This window comes from Artibeus jamaicensis, unplaced genomic scaffold (assembly GCF_021234435.1).
Source record: "Artibeus jamaicensis isolate MK-2021 breed Jamaican fruit bat unplaced genomic scaffold, CSHL_Jam_final contig_233, whole genome shotgun sequence".
Classification (NCBI taxonomy): domain Eukaryota; kingdom Metazoa; phylum Chordata; class Mammalia; order Chiroptera; family Phyllostomidae; genus Artibeus; species Artibeus jamaicensis.
In genome coordinates, this window is record NW_026521486.1 from 62,127,339 (window position 1) to 62,153,883 (window position 26,545).

General features: G+C 36.6%; 1 protein-coding gene across 2 annotated transcripts; it reads right to left on the reverse strand.

Annotated features, from left to right (window-relative positions):
• Window positions 1-26,463, reverse strand: TMBIM4 (transmembrane BAX inhibitor motif containing 4). Of its 2 annotated transcripts, XM_037136020.2 has the most exons (7): window positions 26,263-26,462; window positions 15,341-15,449; window positions 13,796-13,901; window positions 11,565-11,598; window positions 9,291-9,408; window positions 4,077-4,122; window positions 1-3,539 (listed from the first exon to the last, which is right to left on the reverse strand). In XM_037136020.2, the coding sequence occupies exons 1-7, from the start codon at window positions 26,357-26,359 to the stop codon at window positions 3,333-3,335; spliced, it is 717 nt and encodes a 238-aa protein (XP_036991915.1). In that variant the 5' UTR covers window positions 26,360-26,462; the 3' UTR covers window positions 1-3,332. The 2 variants fall into 2 exon arrangements, with proteins under 2 accessions (XP_036991915.1, XP_036991916.1); XM_037136021.2 differs by lacking the exons at window positions 1-3,539; window positions 4,077-4,122 and adding an exon at window positions 5,296-5,431 and having other exon boundaries at window positions 26,263-26,463.
• Window positions 26,464-26,545: the final 82 nt, after the last annotated feature.

The following is a 26,545-nucleotide window of genomic DNA, read 5'->3' on the forward strand; positions in this document are numbered from 1 at the left end:
GCAGGGGATCCATGAGAAGCAACCGTACATTGATATTTCTCTCCCTCTCTCCTTCCCTTCCCCTCTAAAAATAAATAAAAAATTTAAAAAAATGTATTTCCCAAACCAAAAAAAAAAAAAAATGTACTGAGAACAGTGGCACTGTTTTACAATTTTTAAATGTCAAATCTGCTTTTGCTTATTTAATATCTTTACTGCCAATTCAGTACATTCTGCCTTTGAACTGAAAAAAAAATTTTTTTAAAGATTGTATTTATTTATCTTTAGAGGGGAAGGGAAGGAGAGAGGGAGAGAAATATCAATGTGTGGTTGCCCCTCTTGCATCCCCTGCTGGGAACTGGCCTGCAACCCAAGCATGTGCCCTGACTGGGAACCAAACCACGGTTGTCTGGTTTGCAGGTCCGCAGGTCCGCAGGTCCGCACTCAATCCACTGAGCTACACTAGCCAGGGCTGAACTGAAAAAATTATTAATAATAGCAGCTGACATTAACTAAGCTCTTAGTTTATATGCTATAACTATCTCATTTAATTCATGTGTCAGCCACTAAGGTAGGTACTATTACACTCATTATAAAGGTGATGCATAAGACGTAAGTATGGAAAGATAAATAACTTGGCAAAGGCCACATGAGTAAATTGCATAGCAATGATTCTGATCTAGATGCTCTTACCCACTATGCTGTGTTAAACGTAAGTATAGCATTAATACAATTATGTATTCAATGACTAGTTAATTGATAATGATCGTCAAATTTACATCTAAAATTCACTAGAAGCTAATTACACACTACCAAATTTTTTCTAAGTTTTTTTAATCCTCACTGGAGGATATGTTTATTGGTTTTAGAGATAGAGGAAGAGTAGGGGATGGGGAGAGAGAGAGAGAAAAGAAAGAAAAGGAGGAAGGAGAGAATGGAGGCAGGAAAGAAGGATGCAAGGAAGGAGACATTGATTAGAGACATTGATTAGTTGCCTCTGTACATGCCCCAAGTGGGGACTGAACGTGCGACCTTCTGGTGCATGGATGATGCTTCAAGCAACTAAGCCACCCCGCTGGAGCACCATATTACTGATTTATTTCAACTTGACAGCTGGAAAAAAATCACGCTTAGCGAGTATTATGGGCTGAGTTGTGCCCTTCTCCCCCGATTCATAAAATGAAGTCTATCTTAGTCTATTAGGGCTGCCATAACAAAATAGTAGAGACTGGGTAATTATAAATTACCTGTTTATAAAACAACAGGAATTTATTTCTCACAATTCTGGAGGTAGGAAAGATCAAGATCAAGGTGCCAGCAGATTTGATCTCTGGTAACAGCCCTCTTCCTGGTTCAGACACTACAGTCATCCCTCGCTATACCACGGTTCACTTATTGCGGCTTCACTGTATCTCAGGATCCGCTATATACAGTGAAGCCGCAATAAGTGAACTGTGATATAGCGAGGGATGATGACTGTACTTTACTGTAACCTCACACGGGGTAAGGAGTAAGAGATCTCTACAGGGTCTCTTTTTTTACTAATTTCATTCATGAAAGCTCAACTTTCCTGACCTAATCACATCCCAAAGCTGTACCTCCTGAAACCATCACACTGGGCATTAGCGTTCAATATATGAATTTTGTGGGACACAAACATTCAGATCAGACCACTGCAAAGTACTAACCCCTAGTACCTCACAATGTGACTGTATTTGGAGATAGGTTCCTACATCGGTAATTAAGGCAAAATGCGGTCACTAGGGAGCCCTAATCCAATGATGGTGTGTCCCTCTAAGAAGAAATCTGGACACAGACAAGTACAGTGAGAAGACCATGTGAAGGCACAAGGAGAGTATGACTATCTATCTACACACCAAGAGAGAGGCCTCAGAGAAACCAGCCCTGCCAACACTTTGATTTTGGACTTCCAGCCTTCAGAATGGAGAAAATAAATTTCTGATTAAGCCACCCAGTCTGTAGAACTTTGTTGGGGTAGCCCTAACAAACTAATACAGTGAGGGAATTTGCCAAAGTTTCACTGGCCCTTAGTTCACTGCTATAATCTTAAAATGAAACCTGTGCTTAAGAAAATAATGTCAAAATATCTGACTTTCAAGCAGGCTTCTTATTGTTAATACATTTTATAATGAAATATCATTAACATTTTAATATAACTAAATAATTCTCTTGAATTTATCTTTTATAATATTTCTTTTCTAAATAAGATTAAAATCCTGTAAAAGGAGATTTATAATTTATGTTCATAAGGACACAAGTACTTTAAAATCAAAGTCCAATCTACTGTTACTTAAAGGAAAATTTAGATAAAATCATTAGACAAAGATAAATTGATATTTGTAATCTAATCTACTCATGAAATTATTTTTTAATTTCAGATGAACAATCTATGTATGGCAAATTCAGCATTGAAAAATTTATTTAAAGATTTCAGATATCCCTTATACCTGAAATTCTAAATCAAGGATTTAGAAATGAGATGCCATAAAGGATAATAAGATTTATATTACTATTATATAACCTAGTAATTATATATTTAATATTTTATTATATTTTACATGTAATGACTGTCATATAATAGTAATACAGTTGTAATGTTATGTTACATATATTACATTATACATCATATTATATCACATTATATATATTATTATCTACATTATATATTATATATAATTATTCTTATACAGTAAGTCCTCATTTAATGTCATCAATAGGTTCTTGGAAACTGCAACTTTAAGCAAAACAATATATTTAACAAAACCAGTTTTACCATAGGCATAGTTCTGGTCACAAAAGCATACCAAACTTTTTAATAAAGACCCAAAACACTTGTAATATTAAACATTGAAATAAATGTGAGTTACAAATTTAAGAAAGATCAATAAAAACAAGTAAGATCATCCTTTTCCAACCCACTTCTCTAGTTTAGAGTGGCAGGTAGCAGAGCCTCCTCAGCGGCTCAGGAAGCACATTCATACCCCCTCACTCAGACGGGGACGACTGAGATGTGCCAGTTCACCAAACATGTTCATCTTTGGGACATGGAAGGAATCCAGGGTACCCAGAGAAAGCTCATGCAGACATGGGGAGAATTTTCAAACGTCATGCCAACAGTGGCCCTGACTGGGAATCGATTTTTTTCTCATCAATATTGAAATGACATTGAATGAAATGACATTATCCAAGGACCTACTGTATTACAGTAATAGCCCTGAAGTACAGAGCATACAATAAATTAATAAAAGTATTTAATAGTTATGCCTCTAACTTTATCACTGAATCAGTAATAAAGTATTATTAATGAGTCAGTTTCTGTATCCTACTTTCAGTCACTTTTTATTAACTGCTTCCAAAAACTTCAAGAGGTGCAGGAATAGATTGATGATATCCAAGTAAAGGCTGATAGAGGCTAATATATACTCTTCAGGTGACAGCCTATGCATCAGTGAGTGTGTGTCATAGATGATGAATCCGCAGAAAAGAAGGGCTCCTACAGCAGCCACGACCAACTCCACTGTCTCACTATAAAGAAATAACTGTGGGCAAGAGATTAAAATAGTACATTTGTATTAAAGAACCCTATTAAACACTTGTTACTTGCTCTTAAGTTACATATGCTCCACATATATTTAATAATGCCATACAACTTTGAATACAAATGTTAAAAGCAGAGAAAGGCAAAGCAGGTCCACTCTGGCTTCCGTTGGATGAAAGAATGGATGAATCAATGGATAATCCCCTATTAAATTACCCACTTGACTTTGATCAGTAGCATCACAAATATTAAAATTTTTTTTCATAATTACATGTGCCACTTGGAGGTTATCAATTACAAATGAGGGCCTCTTTCTGTGTAATTTAATTCATTTGTTCATCTTTTTTTCCAATCAACGATGTTAACATAAGACCTTAATTTTTCAAAAGATAATTTTATAATCACCCTATATACAAATATTTCAGATAATTACAACCAAGTGTCCTATCATAAGAATATACCTTATATAGCTTTTTGAGTTTATTTATAGTGGCATGGCCAGAATTATATTTTAAGTTTCTATTCTAAAACAACTCACCCTCAAGATTCCTGACAAACAAAGAATCCACAAAACAGCGAACAGTCTATAAAAACAAAATATTAATAATTTAAAATATTGTTCTTTACAAAAAAACTTTGTAAACCCATTCAATATTTTCTCAAGAAATGAATGCATCCTGATATTTGTCAAAGAATAATTTAAATGTAAGAACTCATAAACATATAATGAATACTGTGGAATACCCAGAATTCAAAGAACAGCTGTCTATTCAACATTTGTTTAAATGGTATACAAAACTAGTCAAGAGTGTCAATATTTAAAGGTTTCAAGTGAAATGGAAAGAAAATATTGATTTAAGTAGAAATACACTAGAAGTATTTTAAGTTAACAGAAATCTATACAACTTCTAGAAAATATATACATGAACAAATAAAAAGTAATTGCATTTTAAACCAAATAAATTATACTGTGAATATGCATATCCATTAAAGTTCCCAAATTATTCTCTATTTTATTCTAATGTATTATAGACATTATTAACATAAATTTGCCACTGCTAAAATTGTATGATACCATTTATATATACATACATAAATGTAGACACTAAAAAACAGAAACAAGTTTAGAAGTGACACAAAAATAGAATTAATAGGCAGTGACATTAAAAATATATTCCATATGTTCAAGGACATAGAGAAAAGCATCATCATGAGAGAAATGAAAGAAATACAGTTAAAAAATAGAAATTGAACTGAATTTCCACCGACTAAAAAATACAGTATATCAAATGAGAAATACTCTGACTGGGATTAATAACGGATTAGACACTGAGGAAGAAAAGATTATTGAACTTGATTACAGCTGCAGAAACTAACCAAAATAAATCGCAGAGAGAAAACGACTAGAGAAAAATGAACAAAGCATCAGTGAACTGTGGAACAACCTTAAGAAGTTTAACATATTGTCATTGGAGTCTCAACAGAAAGGAAAAAAAAGGAACATAGAACTATTTGAAGAAATAATGGCCAAAAATGTTCCAAAGTTGATGAAAAGTTTAAACTGATATATCCTAGAAGCAGGAAAAAAATACCAGGAATATCCTAATCAAATTACTGAAAATATTAATCAAATGACTAAGAAAATCTTAAAGGTAGCTAGGAAATGTTTTTTAAAAAACATGTACAAAGGAATAAAGATAAGAAAAATGACAGACTTCTTGTCTGAAACTACACAAGTCAGAATGCAGAGTGGATAAATAAATAAATAACTTTCAAAAACAAAGGTAAAATAAAGATTTTTTCAAACATATAAAAACAGACCAGACCAGCACCGTAAGATGTGTTAAAAGGAAATCCCACAGGCAGAAGGAAAACATCCGATGGAAATTAGGTCTACACAAAGAAATGGAGAACAGCAGTGGTAAATATGTGGATGAACATAAAAGTCATCTATTTTTCATATCTTTTTAAAAGATAATGTTTAAAGCAAAATTAATAACAATGTATTATGAGGTTTATAATATGTAGAACAAAAAGTTATGGTACAAATGTAGGGGAGAACAGCAATAAGTATATTATACATGAAACGGTATGTTGTTTGAAGGTAGACTGTGATAATGTAAACGTGTTCACTATAAAACCTAAAGCAGCTTCTATTTAAAAGAGCTATAGCTATTAACCATAAAGTAGATAAATAGAATCAAACAACCCAAAAGAATAGAAGAAAAGAGGAAAAAAGGATCAAGGAACAGATAGGACAAACAAAAAGATTTACCATGCGAACACAATCAAAAGAAAGCCAGGGTAGCTACATTAACACAGTAAATTTTAGGGCAAGGATATTACCAGAGACAGCCCCTTCATAATGATGAAGGAGTCTTTACAGGAAAAACAAACTGACAGTGGCTGGGGGCAGTGGGGAAGACGAGAGGTGGAAAATGGGGGAAGAGAAGGGGAAGGGTCACGTCAAGAAACATGTATAATAAGGACTCAGGGACAAAGATAAAACTAGGGGGAGGATTAATGTATGAGGGGACAGTGGGCTGGGCAGGGCAGGGGAGAGTAATGAGGGAAAATGGGGACAACTATAATTGAACAATAATAAAAAAATTTTTTAAACTGTGGACTTAGTTAAAATTAAACTTGGCTGATGTTTCTTTGCATTGACACTGTGCAGGGGTTATGCCCATGGGAGCCCAGTGTTAGGTTACTTAATAAGCATTAACATCTGTGAAATGCTAAGACACATATACAAAAAGGACATAACAGTCCTAAATGTTTATGCATCTAAAAAGAGAGAGCATCAAACAACATGAAGTAAAGTCATAGAAAATAACCGGTCCACACCTGCAGGTGGGGAATTCAGTACCACTTTTACATTGATAGAATAAGTGGGCAGAAAATAAGTGAGCATACAGAACACTTGAACAATACTACCAAGCAGTTTGACCTATTTGACATTTTTCAGTCATTCAACAGCAAAATATACGTCTTCTAGTACACAAGAGATATTAACCCAGATACTATAAAATGAGTCTCAGTAAATGCAAAAGGACTAAAATCATATAAAATGTTCTTTAACAACAGAACTAAATAAATTAAATATATGTATTATAATTCAGTGTAGTGAACTGAGGGTATGGTGAGATTCCAGTCCTCAGCTCTCTTGGTGAAATGGCCACAAAACTTGTCAGGATACATCTGGCACACCTAAGTTAGAATGAAGTATCTTACCACCTCATAGCATAGATCCTTCAAGATTGAAAGGGAATCAGGACTTGCTTTTCATACTTAAATCCTGGGGAAACTCCAAAGCTTCTGCACCAAGAAGTATGGGAAAGTGAGATGAAGAACTACTGAGATTTTACCTTAGAAGCTGATGAGTTAGCCTGGCTCAATTTCATGGATGCTAATAGAACACATGAGACTCCTAGGTCTGAAATGAAGGACAGTTTATTATGACAATAAAAGTAGCTGAAGAACAGGCACCATAGAATGGTGTTGTGGAAATAAATGAGAGAGCTAGAAGGATAGAAGGCTGAAGAAAGAAAGTGGGACACTGGCATTTAAGATTTCACCAACGGAACAATCCCTAGTGATGGCAAGGTCCACAAAGTGGTGATGGCAGGGAAATGGAAGTTGCTGCAGTAGAAGAGGTCCAGAGATACTGAGAGGCAAAGCTGATGGATGGGCCTAACATGTAGTTTGATGCTAAGGTCTTTAAAAAAAAAAGGAGGCTTGACCAAAAAGGGGGTCAATGACAGTAATGAAGAAGGGCAGAAAGTGTATCACCAGAAAGCATTAGCCTTAAAGTAATGAATTTCTATTATGCTGAAGGAATAATGAAAAGTGGCACCAGGGACAGAAGCAGTTTTCAACACTAACCCCCATCACCGAGTTAGAGAATGAACAGCTAGAGAATAGTTCTCAGAGAGGAATCAAGTTTCATCTGAGATAAGGAAGAAGAAAGAATATATTATGAAGAGACTGAAATATAGGGGAGATTATTTCTTGGGTTGGCCAAAAAATTCTACCGAACTATGGACTCTCCATCTTACGGAAAAATGTGTTGTTTTTTTTCCCCCATAAGATGGCTGTAGTAATGCTTAGTTGTCTTTAACTTCACTAGAACAATTTTGTTAGATTCTACTGTGACAGCTGTCATATCAGCATGCATTTAAAAAAATATCAAAACTGGTGAATTTTTATGTAGCCATTTTAATATTGAAAATGGGAGAAAATATGTAACTTTTTGGTATATTATGCTTTATTATTTCAATAAAGTTATATTGCATATAACTGAAATGCAAAAAAAGATTTATGCAGTATATGGAAAACATGCTGTGACTGACCAAATGTGTCAAAAGTGGTTTGTGAAGTTTTATACTGGAGATTTTTTGTTGGACAAAGCTCCACGGTGGTTGGTAGACCAGTTGAAGTTGGTAGCAGTCAAATCAAGACATCAGTTGAGAACAATCAACATTATACCTTGTGAGAGATAACTGACATAGTCAAAATATCCAAATCAATGAAGTTATCGGTGAAAATGAAAAATGTCTTTTATTTTTTAATTTTACTTTTTTTATTATTTTTTTATTTTTAAATGTGTCTTTTAATTTATAGAAAAAAAATGGATTTTTTGGCCAACCCAATACCAGAAAGGAGTTCTAGACTATAGTTGAATGGATGGGGAAGAAGCGGGGCAGTTAGAGACTGGGATAGGAAGAAGCAAAGAGCAAATCTTTCATCATATAGAGCCACAAATATGTATGAAACACACCCCCCAAAATAAGAGTTAAAAAATGCTACCTGCCCCTAAATCAAACTCCATTTTAATAAAACTATATGCATCTTGCACAACTATCAATGTTGCCTAATCAACTGTATTTTATCCCAGCAGAGATTTCTGGTAATCTGGATGACCAGGAAAAAAGGGGGAGAAAAGAAAGTTTTGCAAGACTACACTTTTGTAAATTTTTAGTGTTGTAACAGGAAAAAGAAGAGAAAGTGGTTGCCTGATTATGTGTCAACAGGAAGTCAGGGTGAGCTTAAAGAGTATTCATTCTTAACAAGTATGTTTGTTTGTACTTGTTAAGAGGGCAACAAAGTACATTATCGTAATATAAAAAGGATCATTCCATGTATCTATTAGTTCTAAGAAAGATACAGGTTAATCAAATGGATCAAAAGACTTTAAGGTTCGTGAAGACACCTCTAAACTCTTGCTTTTACCACAAAGATGTGGATGGTTTTGGTGACATTTATGTTAAGACAAAGATCTAAATAATATAGGTGAATTCCATACCATTCATAAAGAACACAAGCCTAGACTCTCTGGAAACCTGATTTTTTTTGGGGGGGGGCATTTACTTCCCTTTCAAGATAGAGGGGAAGGAAATGATTCAAAGCCACTTTTCATGTCCTTGGATGTTCTGGGAGAGTAGGGCCAGGTCCTAGAACTCAAAGAGATTACCTTTCATTACGTTCCACTTTAAAAGACAGTATTCAACCCCGTCTGGTGTAGCTCAGTAGATTGAGTGCGGGCCTGCGAACCAAAGGATCATGGTTCGATTCCCAGTCAGGGCACATGCCTGGGTTGCAGGCCAGTTCCCAGCAAGAGACACACAAGAAGCAACCATACATTGACATTAAAGAAAAAAAGACAGTATTCAAAGCTAACAGTATAGCACTTCTCTCAAAACTATCTATAATATTAAAGATATCTTATATCAGCCATGAATATGTAACTTACCCTGCTCCAAATTTGCTGAAATCTTTCTTGGATTGTAGAGTATACATAGTCAAACCAAGAAACACTGCAGTAGTCAGTACAAAACCTTGCAGAACAATATACACATCATACAAAGTAACTGTAAAATTGAAAAATACTGATTAAACATTCATATAAACATAATGTAAAACAGCTTTTTCTGGGACTTAATTAAAATGCTTTTAACTGCACTAGTTGGCAATAAAAACAATTATGAAAAGATTCCTTATTCAGCCTTGAATATTGATTGGCACAGTAAAACCACACCCATAATGCAATAAATAGGCTCCAAAATATTCATTAATACAAAAGAAGGAGGTCACATTATTTTGAAATCAAAGAAATGACCAGAGATTATACAGCTAGCCAGTTAGGAGTTTAGGGATAAGGTGGAATGTATTCTCACCCAATCCCTGTTCCAGCTGCAGTTTATCTGTGGTGATTGTCCATTATGGCTTAGATATCAATAGGGATGATTCTGGGTACTGAGGCTGCCTGGGAGATCCTGGATAGCATACAGCAGTTCTAGCTATCACCTGGTTAATTGCACCAAGTTCATCAGCCCAAATCAAGGAAATTGGGCAAGAAAAATATTGGGGATATTTGGCATTGTCTGCCTTTCACCAACCCTGCAGAGAACAGAACCCAACCACTATTTGCTTTATATCCAAATCTGCAGTATCTCAGAGTACACTGTATACCAAATTTACTTCCATAATTTTAGAATGATCTTCTGGATTTACTGTGGTGAAAGCAATGCAACTGCTTATCATGTTAAGAGAATGATAAATTATAACCTCTTTAAAGGAAGTTAAGTGCTTTGAACCCAAATCATTTAAGTTATTTTTAACTTGTCAGGGATTAATTATCCAAGTTCTTTCTATTCTAAGTGCTACATTATTAGAATTCTTCTAATTATGCCATTACGAAGGTGAATGCAGAAAGATAAAACATGAAATCACTCTTGCTGCTTGTCAGTAATTTCAGTATATGATTATGTGGAAAGATATTATAATAATGAGGAAAATGATGTTCTCAGATTATCCCAACTATGTATTTCTACCCCAGTTCTAATAACCATGAAATAAATATCTTTTCTACATCCCTTACAAATGGTGGGAGCCAGGGAGGGCAGCACTAGGCTTGATAATAACACTAATAATACATAATAGATAATAATGCTAACAATAAGTAAATATTAATAATACTTCCTGTGGTATGAAATTTCAATCCTATTTATTTTAGTAGTTATTATTTTCTTATATTCTGATTCACTTATAAAAAGAGGTGGAACATAAAGATTCAATAAACTGGCATAGATTTAAAAAGTACTGATAAAACAGATACCTATGTTAACCATAAGGATTAACAATTCACTGATAGTAAAAGTTAATGCTGACCCTTTTGATTCTCCAGATTAATCAGCATATTTTAAATTGTTAACAAATCATGAAATATTTCACTTGAGGCATTACATAGGGTACATCAAGTAATTATAACAGACACTTCCTTTCAAACACATATTTAACACCAAATACAAAAAAGAAATTCCTAGCTTTTTGGGTTCTGATAAAATAAGAGGATATAATATAAAGCATACTTTGATGCAGGCAATTTAAGAGTCTGAGCTGTGATGAAAGTACATGACTCAACACATTATCAGCTCCTCTGAGATCCCTTTAAATTAGGGAAAAGATTAGCTATGGGTGTCTTATTTTTATAAATGGATAAACACAATTGAATACTGTTTTCCATTCCTATTGTCTTTCTAATTCTTTTCCACTTCCTATAAGCTTAGCTGAACTATGGAAAGTTTAAACACTTAATTTCTGCTTATATTTTGGAAATTCTTTATTCTATGCCATATTTTTGAAATATAATACTACATAATATTAAGATTTTGCCCCAAATATCTTTTTACCCAAAATATTTATCTACATTAAAAAGTAAGAGTAGCCCTGGTTGGTGTGGCTCAGTGGATTGAGTGCTGGCCTGCAAACCAAAGGGTTGCCAATTCGATTCCCAGTCAGGGCACATGCCTGGGTTGCAGGTCAGTTCCCCAGCAGGGGGTGCAAAAGAGGCAACCACACATTGATGTATCTCTCCCTTTCTTTCTCCCTACCTTCCCCCCTCTCTAAAAATAAATACCATAAATACAGTCTTTAAGAAATAAATTTTAAAAATTAAAAATAAAATAAAGTTCACAAAATTTTTTAAAAAGTAAGTGTAACATACAAAAGCACAATTATGGCTTACCAACAAAGGCCACAGTCAAGGCTTCCAACAGTGTCTAAGAAAAAAAATGAAATTACATCAGTTCATGCAAAATATATACTATGTCATGTACATGGTTCCAATTTATAGTTCAATGTGATTCCATATGCATGATCTCATTTTAGCTTCAGAGCAATCTTTTGAGGTATATGGGACAGATAAGCTCACCATAACGAAAATGAGACCTCAATATATTGAGTAAGAATATTTTAGATTCTAATTGTGATCCCATTATTCCTTAAACTCTAACTAGATTTTTTCATATCTATAAGAGAAGGGTTATAGAAGTAACACAAAAAATTCTATTTTCTCTGTGTAATATAAATAAAAATGAAATTGTAAATTATGTGGACATTTATAAAAACAGTATAAACAGGAGAAAAGGTAAAACTAGGAAGATATACCATCACAAAATAATGCCCCTTTTCAAATGTGCATATACACACATTCATATACACATACACACATACGTGCCTCCTAAGGCAAAGTGAGATCCATCTCCTTCCTATTTTGGTGGAGCAGGACAAAATAACCTAGCATCAGAGGTCTCTGAGTAATCAGAAATGAATTCTACATAGTTCCTTATTTGTTAAACCATTTTTAGCTAGCTGTAGCTAAATGATCAATAGTTGTAGCAGTAAGTGACCATATCTTGCCCATAGCATTTGGCTTATACTTTTCTAGTGGGTCCTCTACCTGCTGGGCAAATGCTGGCCCATACTGTTGTCCCATATAGAAATCAATTAAGAGTCTTTCTGAAAGCAGATTGTCTATATGTAGAGTTGAAGAGGAACTCTACATGATGTTGTTTCTTTTTTTACTTCCTCTTTGTGTTTTAGGACCGCTGACTGGGACAGGCGTTGGCATCTAACCCAGGCGATGTCAATTCATATTAGCTATGACCTGGGCCATTAATTAGCTGTACCAATCAGATTCTTTCTCACTTAGAAATCTAAACTCAGAGAATGGTAGCAGGAACTAAAGCTAAAATGTTCATGAATCATATGAGAGCCACAATAAGCCATATTAAAACCAAAGAGAGCAGACGGGAAAACTGTAAAAACAGCTGCACGATAGAGAAGAAATGTAACGGAAGAAGGGAGAGGAGACCACAAACTCTTGCTGTTGAATATCCTACAACAGCATCATTTCTAGAACCTCCCTTCTAGTTCCTTTTCTCCTTGAGGCCTTATGGGGTGGGTTGGTAGGTTCCCAAGATCTTACTTATATCCTTAAAATCTACTCCCTGCTACTAGCAGTAATGTAAGTTAGAGTATTGATAACTGGCAAACAGAAGAGCCTAAGATTTAAATGAATAACCTTTCTTATAACTGAAATTTCCAAAGCTTTTATTTCATCGTATTAACAAAAAACTGACCAGAATTCATAAACTTTATTTCAAGGCAGTTTAATCTAATAAACAGCATTTTCAATCTTATTTGACAATAAATATTCTTAACATTAGTTTGGAATGTTTTGATGTAAATTTTTAAGTCAGAACCCAAGTCACACTGGATATGAGAATGGGAAAAATAATTTTAAAAATATATAACTTGAGCCTTACCAACTCATTCTGGTCATATTCTAAGGCTGAGTTTTTATAAGTAGTAGTTGGGATTTTAATTTTCACAAGAATCTCAGCAAACATGACTTAAACTTGAGTTCCCCCAACAATGATTTTGAAAAAAGTTAGTAAAACACATCAATTGAATAAAATGGTTCTTTAAAAGAACAGCATAATAAGATAAAAGTAATATTGAAGGAGTTGGGCATAAAGATTTCGATTTAAGGCCTATGAAATGAAAGCCACAATATAATTTTTTTCCAAGAAAATCACAGAATATTAGGAGTAGAAAGTATTACAGGGATAATCTGCTTTAATATTTTCATGTTACATATGAGAAAACTTAGGTACATGCCCTGTCATATGTTACATAACCAGATAGTGGCAAACATTCTAGATATTTGGCCGTCATGATTCCAATTACTTATTTTTTCCACTACACCATAACAGAAAAAACTTTTGAAACTGACAAAGTTTACAAAATTTTACAGACTAAGAGATTACAGGAAATTTCCTAAAATATTCAAATAATTTAAAAACTCATTAATTTTGTTCTGCTACTATTATACGTATACACATTCAATTAAGTACATAAATTTAAAACTCAGTAATAAATGTTAGAATGACAGATAATTGTCAAAGTACTCACAAATCCAAAAAGCAGGTACAGGTTAAGGGGATGTTTATATCTGTTTAAAATCAGTGCAAAAATCAAACCCAAAGATCCAATGGCAAACACCAAAATTAAGGCAGGACTGAAAGACAAAATGAAAAGTAGTTTCAAGTTTAAAAATTAGCATAAATAGTATTATCAAATTTAATAACATATGTCTGTTTTATGTGTTTGTGAAAGTACAAAAAAATCTGGAAGGATCCACATCAAATGGTAAAACAATTATTTTTCCATCTGGAAATTTGAGGCGTATGAGATGGGGAGGAGCAGCCGACAAAGGAAAGAGCCCACAATGCAAAGGGAAAAATTCTCCTCTTTACTTCATGAATTTCTATCATATTTGAATAATTTTTACAACTAGCATACTGTACTTTAACTAAAAGACAAAGAAAAGCTATTAAAGAACAAACATATTTTATACCTAACTACTTTTTTAGGGTATTTGCTATGTAGCTACAATTTAAATTAAAGAATTTTCCCCAAATCACAAACTAACCATTCAAGACTCTCCTGTAGGGGAAGGGAGGATAGAAATTGTGTACTCCTAAGAAAATATTCATTCCTTATTTTACCTCTCCTGTAATAAAGAATCTATTTTAACCTTGAAAATAATTACTTTGGAGGTCAAATCTTAAACAACTTTGGGATAAATCATATGGAGCTCCTTTGAAAACTTTTCAGTGAAATTATCCTAGTAATGGGCCAACACTAAGATAAATTAAATACACATTTATTAAATACTTTTATTTTTCAAGCATTTTATTAGGCTTTGGGGACAAGGCATATGTCTAATAAAAGCACATAAAATTAAGTCTTGAAAACTGCAAACTGTAAAAATTCTGAATACTATTCCAGGAGATAAGGGTTTAACCCTACAAAACCATAAGCTAAAAGTTCAGAAGTAAACACCATGTTGTAGAATAGCCTGGTACTGGTATAAGAACACACAGAGACCAATGGAACAGAATAGAGAGCCCCAAATAAACCCAAGTCTCCATGGTCAATTAATATTCAACAAAGGTGGCAGAAGCATAAAATGGAGTAAAAATATCCTCTTCAACAAATGGTGTTAGGAGAGCTGGACAGCTATATGCAAAAAAATGAAACTCAATCATCAAGTTACACCATGAAATAAATTCAAGGTGGATAAAAGGCTTAAATATAAGTTGTGATACCATAAAAGTCCTAGAGGAGAACATAAGCAGAAAAATCTCAGATATTCTATGCAGCACTATTTTAACTGATACGTCCCCTAGAGCAAGGGACAGAAAGGAAAAAATAAACAAATGGGATCTCATCAAAATAAAAAGCTTCTGCACAGCTAAAGAAAACAGCATTAAAATGAAAAGAGAACTAACCATTTGGGAAAACATATTTGCCAAAACAAAACTAATCTTATTTACAAGAGTCAACAATGAACCTTTTTTACATTCAAACATAAAAAGTTAATAGAAAAAAAGAACTTTGTTTATGCCCTTTTGATCATATGCAGTGGCTGAAAGTGATTTAGAATCATCTTACCTTTCATGTACGAATGTCCGTATAGACTCAAAGTATAAAAATAATGCAGATGTCATGGTAGTTAAGAGAACTTGCAGAGAAAGGATGGTGTACACTTTTCTTAGAAAGGCTAAAAAAAAAATTTACACATGATTATTTTCTTAAGCATTTAGCATAAAATAGCAAGATCAAATTTCTTCTCATACATAGTAAATTTTAATATGTATTCTTTCTTAAGTCTTAATCCAAATAATATAATCTGTAACTAAAACTTAAAAGAAAATGCTTCCAAAGAAAAACAATTTTAATGGTAACTATCCTCTGACAAGCATGAACTTAAAACATTTATGGGCCAGAACATAAGTGTTTTCATCAAAATAAAAAGATAGTACTAAATGCATATTTGTAAACAGCACCATACAACAAAACAAAAGATTAAAAACACAGTATTTTTAAAGGATTCTATCTTGAAACTGAAATGCAGGAGTAGAAAGCATATAGTTACATATAAATTTAAACAGCAATTTTAATTTCCAGGCAGTACAAATGTTTCCCTAAAACGAGACTTCTCCTTAAAAGGCAAATAATATATAATCTTACTTTCACACACTTATTTTTATTTCTCACTTATAGTACCTATGCCTCTAATTTCTATACAATAAGAAATTCTTACTTTCAGAGTACTTTATCAATATCCATGAATGACTCCAAGGCCTAATGATTTAAAAATACTTATTAAAGTCTTCTGCTATAGAGATAGTATAAATAATACACTGAACACCCAAATCACCACCAGCTTCAGAAACAAAATATTAACAGTTCCCACCTCCTCTATGTAAGTATAGTGATAATAACATATTTCTTCCCCTCATTCTCTTAGCTAACTGCTAATCACCTTCCAAGATTCAGCCTGACACATTCCCCCAGTCTAAATTAAATGTTCTTCTTTTTTTTTTTACTTTTATTTTTATTTTATTTATTTATTTATCTTTTAAAGGGGAAAGGAAGGAGAGAGGGAGAGAAATATCAATGTATGGTTGCCTCTCATGCATCCCCTGCTGGGAACTAGCCTGCAACCCAGGCATGTGCCCTGACTGGGAATCGAACCTCGATCGTCTGGTTCGCAGGCCCACGCTCCATCCACTGAGCTACACCAGCCAGGGCTTAAATGTTCTTCTTCATGTTCCCAAGGGACCCTAAACATACTTCTAATCATTTTACTTTATAATTGATAAGTCCTACTTGTCTTTCACTCCCACTAGACTATTAAGACTATAGTCTCCCTAATAATGTGGAGAATGTCTTACTCATATTCATAACACTAGCACTCAGCCAAATAAATTTATGTGGAATTAATGAATGGCTAATATTGACAGGGGAAAGACAATGGAAGAATACACACCAGGGTGTTAATAATAGTTTTCTTTGGGTAGTATGACTAAGGATGATTTTCATGTTCAGTTCTTTGCTAAGCTGTTTTTTACGTATCACTAATAAATGTGTATTACTTTTGTAATTAAAAAACATTTTGCAGAAACCTGTGCTTAGCCAAAATAATCCTTATGTAGATATTCCAGATCACATCTTTTTCTGTACTCTTTAAAAATGGGATCTTGCCTTGACTGCTGTGGTCCAGTTGGTTGGAGTGTGTTCCTATAAACCAAAAGGTCATAAGTTCGATTCCTGGTCAGGCATGGCACATACCTAGGTTGTGAGTTCACTACCCAGGAAGGGTACATAGGGGAGGCAACCTATAGATGTTTCTCTCTCACTTTTGTCTATCTTTCTCTCTCTCTCTCCTTTTCTCTCCCTTCCTTCCTCTCTCTTTGGAATCAATAGGTATATCCCCAGGTGAGGATTAAAAAAAAGGGGGTGGGGGGGAGACCTTAAATCAAATGCAAGGAAAAAGCAACATTTGATATCCATTTTGAATAGTATAAAAAGTGGCAAAGGATATGCACACACAGATCACAAGGAAAAATAAAAGATTCAGTATGAAAAGACAAGCCCAACAGCAATATCTTGTATTTCTATTTTGAGTCCTGATTTCTCTCCTTCTAACATCTCAAACTTAACACAGCCAAAACAATAACTTCATTTCTACTTAATTCTGTCCTTCTCCCAGTCTTCTCTTCAGTGACCAGCACCAACACCCATGAAGAGGAAAATGTAGGGGTCATCTGATTCCCCTCCCTCTTCCCAGCCCATTTCCAACTACTACTGCTTCCAACTGCAATGTAGAACACGTCCACCTCTTGGTTTCTTCTGCTACCTCTCTAGTCAAAGTCTGTATGACCTTGGACTTGGACTAGTGGAGTAGCCCAATCGGTCTCCATGCTTTCACTCTAGTCCCACCTAATTTGTGCTCCACACAGTTGTAAGAGCGATCGTTTTTTGTAAAATAAACCATATCCTGTGATTCCCTGCTTTAATACTTTTAATGGTTTCTCATATACTTACAACAAAATTTAGAAGCTTTTATGGGCACTATAAGGCCAGGTGTGGTATATAGAACCTATCCAACCTCACCTCACACCACTCTTCCTTTTCCTCATATGCTTTACCCCCATTAGCCACCTTTCTATTCCCCAAACAGGCCAAAGTCTTCCTTCTGGGCCTTTGCCCTGGCTGTTTCTTCTGCCTAGAATGCCCTTATCTTCTTGACATGGAATGGTAGTTTAAAATATGTCCACAATTTTTGATATTTGCTTTAAGTGACTCACTTCTAACAAAAAGAATAAGGCAGAAGTAGCAGTTTATGTTTTATCTAATGGAATGAATGTTAATAAGCACAGGATACCTTCAAAGTTTACTGAATAATTTTATTGGCAAAAACTCACCAAACTATGCCTGTCCTAACTTTGGATGCTGGGTATATGGGTACAAATATTGTCTCCTTAATGCCAAACTATTCAAGAGGGTCTTGGCTTGCATGTGGAAGAAATACATAGTTTGTGGCCAGAGGAAAAACTGGTGGTTTCAAGTATTCCTAAAAATTGTTTGACACTACCTTCAAAAGATGAAGCCTAAATCCCCTCCCACTGAGTGCTGACTGAACTTAGTGACCTGCTTCTAATGGATAAAATAATGGAGATGTGACAATGTGCATAATTACCATGACAAGGTCATAAAAAGCTCTACAGCTTCCTCATTACTCTTAAGGATCACCTGCTCTGGGGGAAGCCAGCCACCACCATGTTAAGGACACTCAAGCAGCCCATGGAGTGGGTCAGGCAGCAAGGAAATGAGCTCTTCTGTGAACAGCCACATTATTAGATTTCCAGGTAGCTGATCCTCCAGCTCAGACAAGCCTTTAACCAATGCAGCCCCAGCCTACATCTTGATCAGAATCTCATGAGAGACCCTGAGCCAGACAGACTGTCTAGCCAAATCCGTCACAGATTCCCAATTCTCAGAAGCTGCGTGAGATAATAACTATTTATTGTTTTAAGGTACTACATTTTGAGGTAATAGTCTATAAGGCAATAGATAGCTAATACACCCGACTAGCTCCTTCTCACACAACTGTCACCTCCTTTCCCTGAACATTCTTTAAAAGAGCTGCCACTATAAACCCTGAGGGTCTATTCCATCCCTATTTATTTTCTTCAGAGAACTTATCATAGCTACTGTTCTGTTTAGTTGCTTACCCATCCCCAATCAAATAATACCACTGAAGACTGAAATATTATCTGATCACTGCTATATCCCTAATATCACTACAGAGTCCAATAAAGTTTTATAAATGAAGGAAAATATTCCCCTTCACTCACATGGCTAAATAAATGCAAATTAAAACTAGATAGCATTTTTCCTGCTGCAAGAGTTAGCAAATTATGGCCCACTGACCAAATCCAGCCCACCACTTGATTTTGTAAGTAGTTTTATTGGCTACCACCACATTCACTCATTTACGTTTCCCCCTACAGCTGCTCTTGCACTATAATCACAGAGCTGACTAGTTGCAATAGACACCTTATGGCCCCATAAAGCTGAAAATATTTACTGTTTAGGCCTTTGTGGAAAGTGTTCATCAACTCCTGATCTACCAGATTGGCAAATATTAAAAAGTTTAGATGTAGGCAGTTTAGTGACCATCCTAATTATCAGAGCTCCTAAGTTAATAAAATGCTCTTGCAGAATTTAAATATTCATGAATGAACAAATGTTTATTGAGTTCCTGGTATTTAGTTCAGAATTGTTATAGTGATATGAGACATATAGAAGTAAATCAAGTATAAGGCTAATTTTTTGTTTAAAAATAGTCTACATATGGAGACAGATAGAAAGCATTCATCTAGGGCCAGGGTGTCGAACTCATTTTCACAGGGGGCCACACATCAACCTCACAGTTGCCTTCCAAGGGCTGAATGTAATTTTAGGACTGTGTAAGTGTAACTACTCCTTAACTAGGAGCAAGGAGCTCTACATTTAGCCCTTGGAAGGCAACCTCAAGGCTAATGCGGCCCCCTGTGAAAGTGAGTTTGACACCCCTAATCTAGGGATTATGAAATCTGGTTTCCAGTCCCCTAGCCTCACTGCAAAGAATCATGTTATTTTAGAGAAGTGTTCTGAACCTTAGTTTCCTATAAAGCCTGGGTGTACATTATTTCAGGGATTGTAATTCTAGGCCAAATGACAATACTGTTACTAGGAAATTTTTGAGCATTCACATATCTAAACCCAGCCCTCCAATGGGATTCTACTTCCTTTTGAAGCTTTCCTAGATTATTCCAGTTCACAAGCTTTTCTAATTTTTATTTATTTTTTATTTTTCTATTTTTTTAAAGATTTTATTTATTTATCTTTAGAGGGGAAAGGAAGGAGAGAGGGAGAGGAATATCAATGTATGGTTGCCTCTCATGCGTCCCCTGCTGGGAACTGGCCTGCAACTCAGGCGTGTGTCCTAACTGGGAATCGAACCATGGTGGTTTGGTTCACAGGCCCATGCTCAATCTACTGAGCTACACCAGCAAGGGTACAAGCTTTTCTATTTTTTATTTTTTTGCTTAAAAGTTATTTATTAGGTCACAACCTTTAGGTTAGTTGGGTGGGTCTTCTCTGGGCTGGCCCTACTGGGGCTGGATAGTCAAGGATGGCCTCACTGCCTGGCACGTCAGCTCAATGGCTGAAATAGCTCCCCATACAGTCTTTCTTTGCCAGAGAGTTAGCCTGAGATTACTCACAGTGGGCAGAAAGTTTCCCATAATGGGAAACGGTGAACTCCAAAGTTCAAGTACCTCTCAAGAAGTTCCTTATGTCACATTTTTTTTTCTTTTAAGATTTTATTCACCTATTCTTAGAGAGAAGGGAAGGAGAGGGAGAGAATCATCAGTGTGTGATTGCCTCTGGTGTACCCCGCACTGGGGACCCGGCCCACAACCCAGCCATGTACCCTGGCTGGGAATCAAACCAATGACACCTTGGTTCACAGGCTGATGCTCAATTCACTGAGCCACACCAACCAGGGCTTATGTCACATTTATTAATGACTCATTGACCAAAGCAAGTTACATGGCCAAGCCCATGTTCCAGGGATTGGAAAATAGATTTCACTTCCCAGTGGAAGAACAAGGTTGCACTGTGAAATGGAATGTATATAAGAATAAAAGGGATTATTGCCCTCATTTTGTGAATAATCTACACCTACAAAGTTAGGCTAGCTTTGAGTGTTCAAGTAACACTGTTAGTAATTTCTCTCCATGTTTCAGTGCTCTTAGTTCCTTCCCTAAATTCCATCTGGACTTGGTACTTTAGAATTTAATTAAGTTGCTACTGGCCTACCTAATACCTTTAGGACAGCAACTGTATCTTCCAAACCTTTAACTTCCTTACTGCCTTTACATATAGTAAAAACGGGGCTGCTTATTAAAAATGTAGCTTATTTATTAAATATATACTGATAGTACCTTGACTCAACAAGATCACTCTAACTGAATGCCTTCTATTCACACACAGATTCCACCTCTACAGAAATTTAATTTCATGAAATGGCTTCAATTTTTTATTCCTGTCTTTCTTTGAAGGGACTCATTCTCTTTCTTTATCACTTCTGGAATTAGGATAAACTTTCATTCTGCTGCTGGCATCCATGAGATAGCCAGGAATTCTTATCCACTCCCTGGACTTCCATACCAGTTCTTAATTACTCTAATGTGTCACACTGTCAATGTCAACTTTATGATTGGTTAGCACCTGAGAATGTCTTATTGGTTTAAAAAATATAAACTAAAAAACTGAGTTTTAACACCAATCCTCCTACAACTCTTCCAAAAAAACTGAAGAGGAGGGAACATTTCTGAATTCATTCTGAGACAGCATTACTAATCCCAATACAAAAGCCAAAGACAGTACAGGAAAACTACAGACCAATGTTCTTGATGAATATTTATGAAAAATTCTCATCAAAGTACTAGCAAACAAAATTCACAGCAGATTAAAAGAATTACACACCATGGCCCAGTGGGATTTAATCCTGGAATACAAGGATGGTTCAACATACAGAAACTAATTAACATGATATTCCAAATTAACATAATGGTGAGGGAAAAGCATATGCTCATCTCAATCGATGCAAAAAATTCAATAAACTGAGAATAGAAGGAAACTACCTAAACATAATAAAGGACATACTCAACAGTAAAGAATTGAAAGCTTTTCCTCTAAAATCAGGAACAAGACAAGGACGCCTGCATTTGCCACTTCTATTCAACACAGTACTGTAAGTCCTCGCAAGAGCAATTGGGCAAGAAAAAGAAATGAAATGATCTAAATTGGAAAGAAGCCAATCTGAAAAGGTTACACATACTTCATGATTCCTACTACATGGCATTCTGAAAAAGGCAAAACTATGGAGACAGTAAGAAGATCAGTTGGTTGCTAAGGGTTGGCAGGAAGGAGGGACAAACAGGAACAGCACAGCGGATTTTTAAGAGAGTGGAATTATTTGTATGATACTGTAATGGTGGGTATGTTAACATATATTTGTCAAAACCAAAAAATACCAAGAATGAACCCTAATGTAAACTCAGGACTTCAGATGATAATGATGTGTCAGTGCAGGTTCATGCACTGTAACAAATATACTACTCTGGTGCAGGCTGTTGATAGTGGGGGAGTCTCTGAGTGTGTAGGGTCAGGGGTGTTACAGGGACCCCTGTGGGTTCTATTACTCTATAGTTCTTTTTGCCTGCTGCCAGTGTGACCAACTCCCAATGCCAGAGTCTTATGAAAAAAGAACTATTTATTCAAAAGCTATACAGCTTTGAGTAATGGCAGAATGTCGCCGTTAAATCCCAAAGTCCCTTTAAAATATACACCCGTGCATGCGCGCGCGCGCGCACACACACACACACACACACACACGAGTCCTGCCTCCCCTTGCTAAACTAGGCCAGTCAGGGTAGCGTATCTCAGGAAAAGAAACAGAAGTCGGGAGCTTGGCTAGGCTCCCATTCTTAATTCAAAACTGCATCCTCATGGTGGGCCAGGGAATCCTTCTGCATTCTTCTGAACCATAGGGACAAGACGAGGCACTGCTAATGCATCACGGAGAGGCTTTACCTTCCCCAGCTTCATGGTCAGCAGCGAGTGAGAAAGAGAAAGCCTCACAGTTCTATTCTCCTTCCCCCATGGTGTAGAACTTAAGCATGGCTGCGAGAGAAAGTGCGTGGCTAAATGACAGAGCTTCTTCTCAGCTCCCAAACCGCTTGGTTAAGCCCCAGCGTGCCGTCACGCCTGGGTAAATCCCCAGCTTCAGATCTCCGTCGGTAACCCCTTATCTAACTCTTCCCACACTGGGTGGGTTACACTTGCCAGCACGCTGGTTTCTTCAGCGTTTCTTGTGCTTTTCTCCGTCTGGGCAAGCATGGCTAGGATTCACAGGCACAGGAAGCCCCTCCAGCTACATGCATGCATCTTGGGTTACAGTCACTCCCATCTCCCCTGCTCCAAGCAAACATTGCTTTTAATATTACTAAAACACTGGCCAAGTTCTCCAAATATGCAAAGTAGCTCTCAATGGCCGTGTTCCACTTCCTGAATACCTCAAGTGATAGCTGTGGGGATTTTGGGATTTGGGAGGATCTCTAGCTCAGTACCCCATTATAGGGGTATACAGGAACTCTCTGTACTTTCCACACTTAATTTTTCTGTGAACCTAAAACCACTTTAAAAAATAAAGTCTATAAAAAACAAAATAGGCAAAGGAATTGAAAAACATTTCTTCAAAGATATACAAATGGCCCATACACGTATATGACACCCATACAAGATGGTCAACATCACTAATTATTAGGGAAATGCAAATCAAAACCACAATGAGATATTTCATACCCATTTGGATGGCTACTTGGAAAAAAAGTGTTGGTGAGGATGTGGAAAAATTGGACTCTTGCACAATGTTCGTGAAAATATAAAATGGTGTAGCCACTGTCAAACAGTGTGGTTGTTTCTAGGAAAATTAAAAATAGAATTACCATATTATTAAAAAATGGAAAATATATCTTGGTGTCTGTTGCTGGTTCCTGACACAGAGCTCCTGAAACCCTTATAATTTCCTAAGTGATAAAAGCACTAAATGCATCTTTTGTTCTAATATTTGATTTTTGACCCCTATTCCTAAAACGGCTGGTCCCTTGTAATGTCTTGGGTGATAGGAGTGTCTTTGTTCTATTGAGTGGCTCTTGGTTTGGCTTCTGGATGGCTCCTGGACAAGGGCTGGTCACCAAACAACAAGCCATGATTAGAAGTTGGAATTTTCAGCCCAATCCCCCTTTTTTTTCTTTTTGAGAAGAAAGGATGAAAATAGACTTAAGGTCAATCATGGCTCCATAAAGAAGCCTACATAAAATCCCAACAGTCTAGGGTTAAGAGAGCTTCTTGGTTGGTGAACACATCCAGCACATTGGCAGGATGACACATCCCAACTCCATGGGGACAGAAGCTCCTGCTCTTGGGACCATCCCAAGAGACCTTGACCTATGTATTCTTCATCTAGCTGTTGATCTCTATCCTTTGATAAACTGGAAAATAAAAGGGTTTCCCTGAGTTCTATGAGCCACTCTAGCATATTATCAAATCTGAGGATGGGGTCATGGGAATCTCCAATATATGGCCAAATCAGACAAAAGCAGTGGGTAACCTGGGGACCTACTACTTGTGACTGGCATCTGAAGTGGAGTGGGAGCAGCCTTGTGGAACCGAGCCCTTAACCTGTGGGATTTGATACTGTCTCCTGGTAAGTAGTGTCAGCATTGAGTTAAATTGTAGGACACCTAGATAGTGTCACAAAGAATTGCTTGGTATGGGGAGGAAAAAAAAAAACCCACACATTTAGTGACCAGAAATGTCAGAGGTGTTTTGTGTGAAAAGTAAAGGAGAGATACAGGAAGAAGAAATGGGATTTTCTGATGGAAAAATAAGAGTTTTCTACCAAAACATTTTTGATGTAGCAATTCTACTTTTGAATATATATCCAAAACAATTGAAAGTGGGGTCCCCAAAAGATATTTTTATACCTATATTTATAGCTGTATTATTCATAATGAGGTAGAAGAAACCCAAATGTCCACCAACAGATGAATTTGTTTCATACATAAAATAGAATATTATTCAGCCTTAAAAAGGAAGGAAATTCTGCAACAGGGATGCACTGTGGAAACATGCCAATTTAAACAAGACAGTCACAAAAAGATAAATACTGTATGATTCCACTTATCTGAAGTCTCTAGAATGGTCAAATTCAGAGAAACAAAAGATAGAAAGGTACTTCAAGGGCTAGGAAGGGGGGTAAATGGGCAGTTCTTTGATGAGTGTACAGTTTTGCAAGATGAAAAAGTCCTGGAGGTTGGTTGCACAACAATGTGAATATACTTAACACTACTGAATCTTACTGCCCTTAAAATGGTTAAGACGGTTAGTTTTTAATGTTATTTATATTTTACCACAATTCCAAAAATGTTTAATTAAAAAAAAAACTGAGCTCACTTGCCAAAATAATTCCAAAATTAAATTTCAAAAATATAGGTACTAGAAATCAAGATTTTAGTGCATCAGAGCTTCATAATTAGTTTTCCAGAACAAAGTCCGACTGTTCCCACACGATGAAAATCTGGGGCAGCTCCTGAAATCAGCTGGCTGAAATGCAGCAGGCAATGAATTCCCCTTAAATGAAACTGAGCATTTTAAATTCAGAATAATTTCTGCCCGTTGGATACTGCATATTAACTTAAAACTAGCATGGTATTTTGACTGACTTAGAAAGCATCCATTTCCAACAACTGCCCCAGTAATACTCAACCCTATGTTCAGTTCTAGGTCCTGCAGAGGGAAAATAGTGAACAAAAATAAATAAGATCCCTCACAGATCTTACAATCCAGCAAAGGAGACAAACAGAAAATTAAAATGTATTCACACGCCCTAACACACAAACAGTCCAGCAGTGTCAGTGTGCTTCAAAATGATCACACGATAAACTTATTTTCACCAAAAAAATAACCATAGTTTCTTTTAATTTAAAGATGCCAAGGTAAGGCTACTTAAGTTTTCGTCTGCCCCTTTCTACGCCGAAGAGCACAGGATTCAAGTAGTGGGGTCCAGTTTCGATCCATAGGCACACAGCTAGTTGGCCTGAGGCCCAGGGGCGGGGAGGGCGCTCTCTCCCGGAACCAGAAGGGAGGGGGGGAGACGGGGGAAGGAGAGGGGGAGGGGGCGGGGGAGGAGGCGGGGGGGGGGGGGAGGAGGCGGGGGAGGGGGGGCGGGGGAGGGGGAGGCGGAGGCGGGGTGGAGGCGGAGGCGGAGCGAAGCCCGGGAGACCTGTGCTTTCCTCTGCCTCGGAGACTGGCCGGGGAGGGCGCTGTCCCGAAGGGAAACCGCCTCCTGAGACTGCGTAGCAGGACCGACAAGGCCGAGGGTGGAAGGGCAGAAAGAGGAGAGGACGTACCCATTCGGATGTGCACGCTGGCAGAGGCCACGCAGCTGCCATAGTTGAAGTCGTCCTCTATCGAGGAGCAGGGATAGCGAGGGTCAGAGCTGGCCATATTGGGAGAAGCCCCAGCTACCGTTCGGAACGAGGAAGACGACACAAACCTCTACTGTCGCTGGTCACGTCCGGATGAAGAAACGCAGGCAGAACGAGCCAAACGGCTTCTGCGGAGAGAAACCTTAGCCAATCCTCGCTCTTCTCTCAGAAACCAGTTGAAACAGTGCCTCAGGTTGGCGCTCGA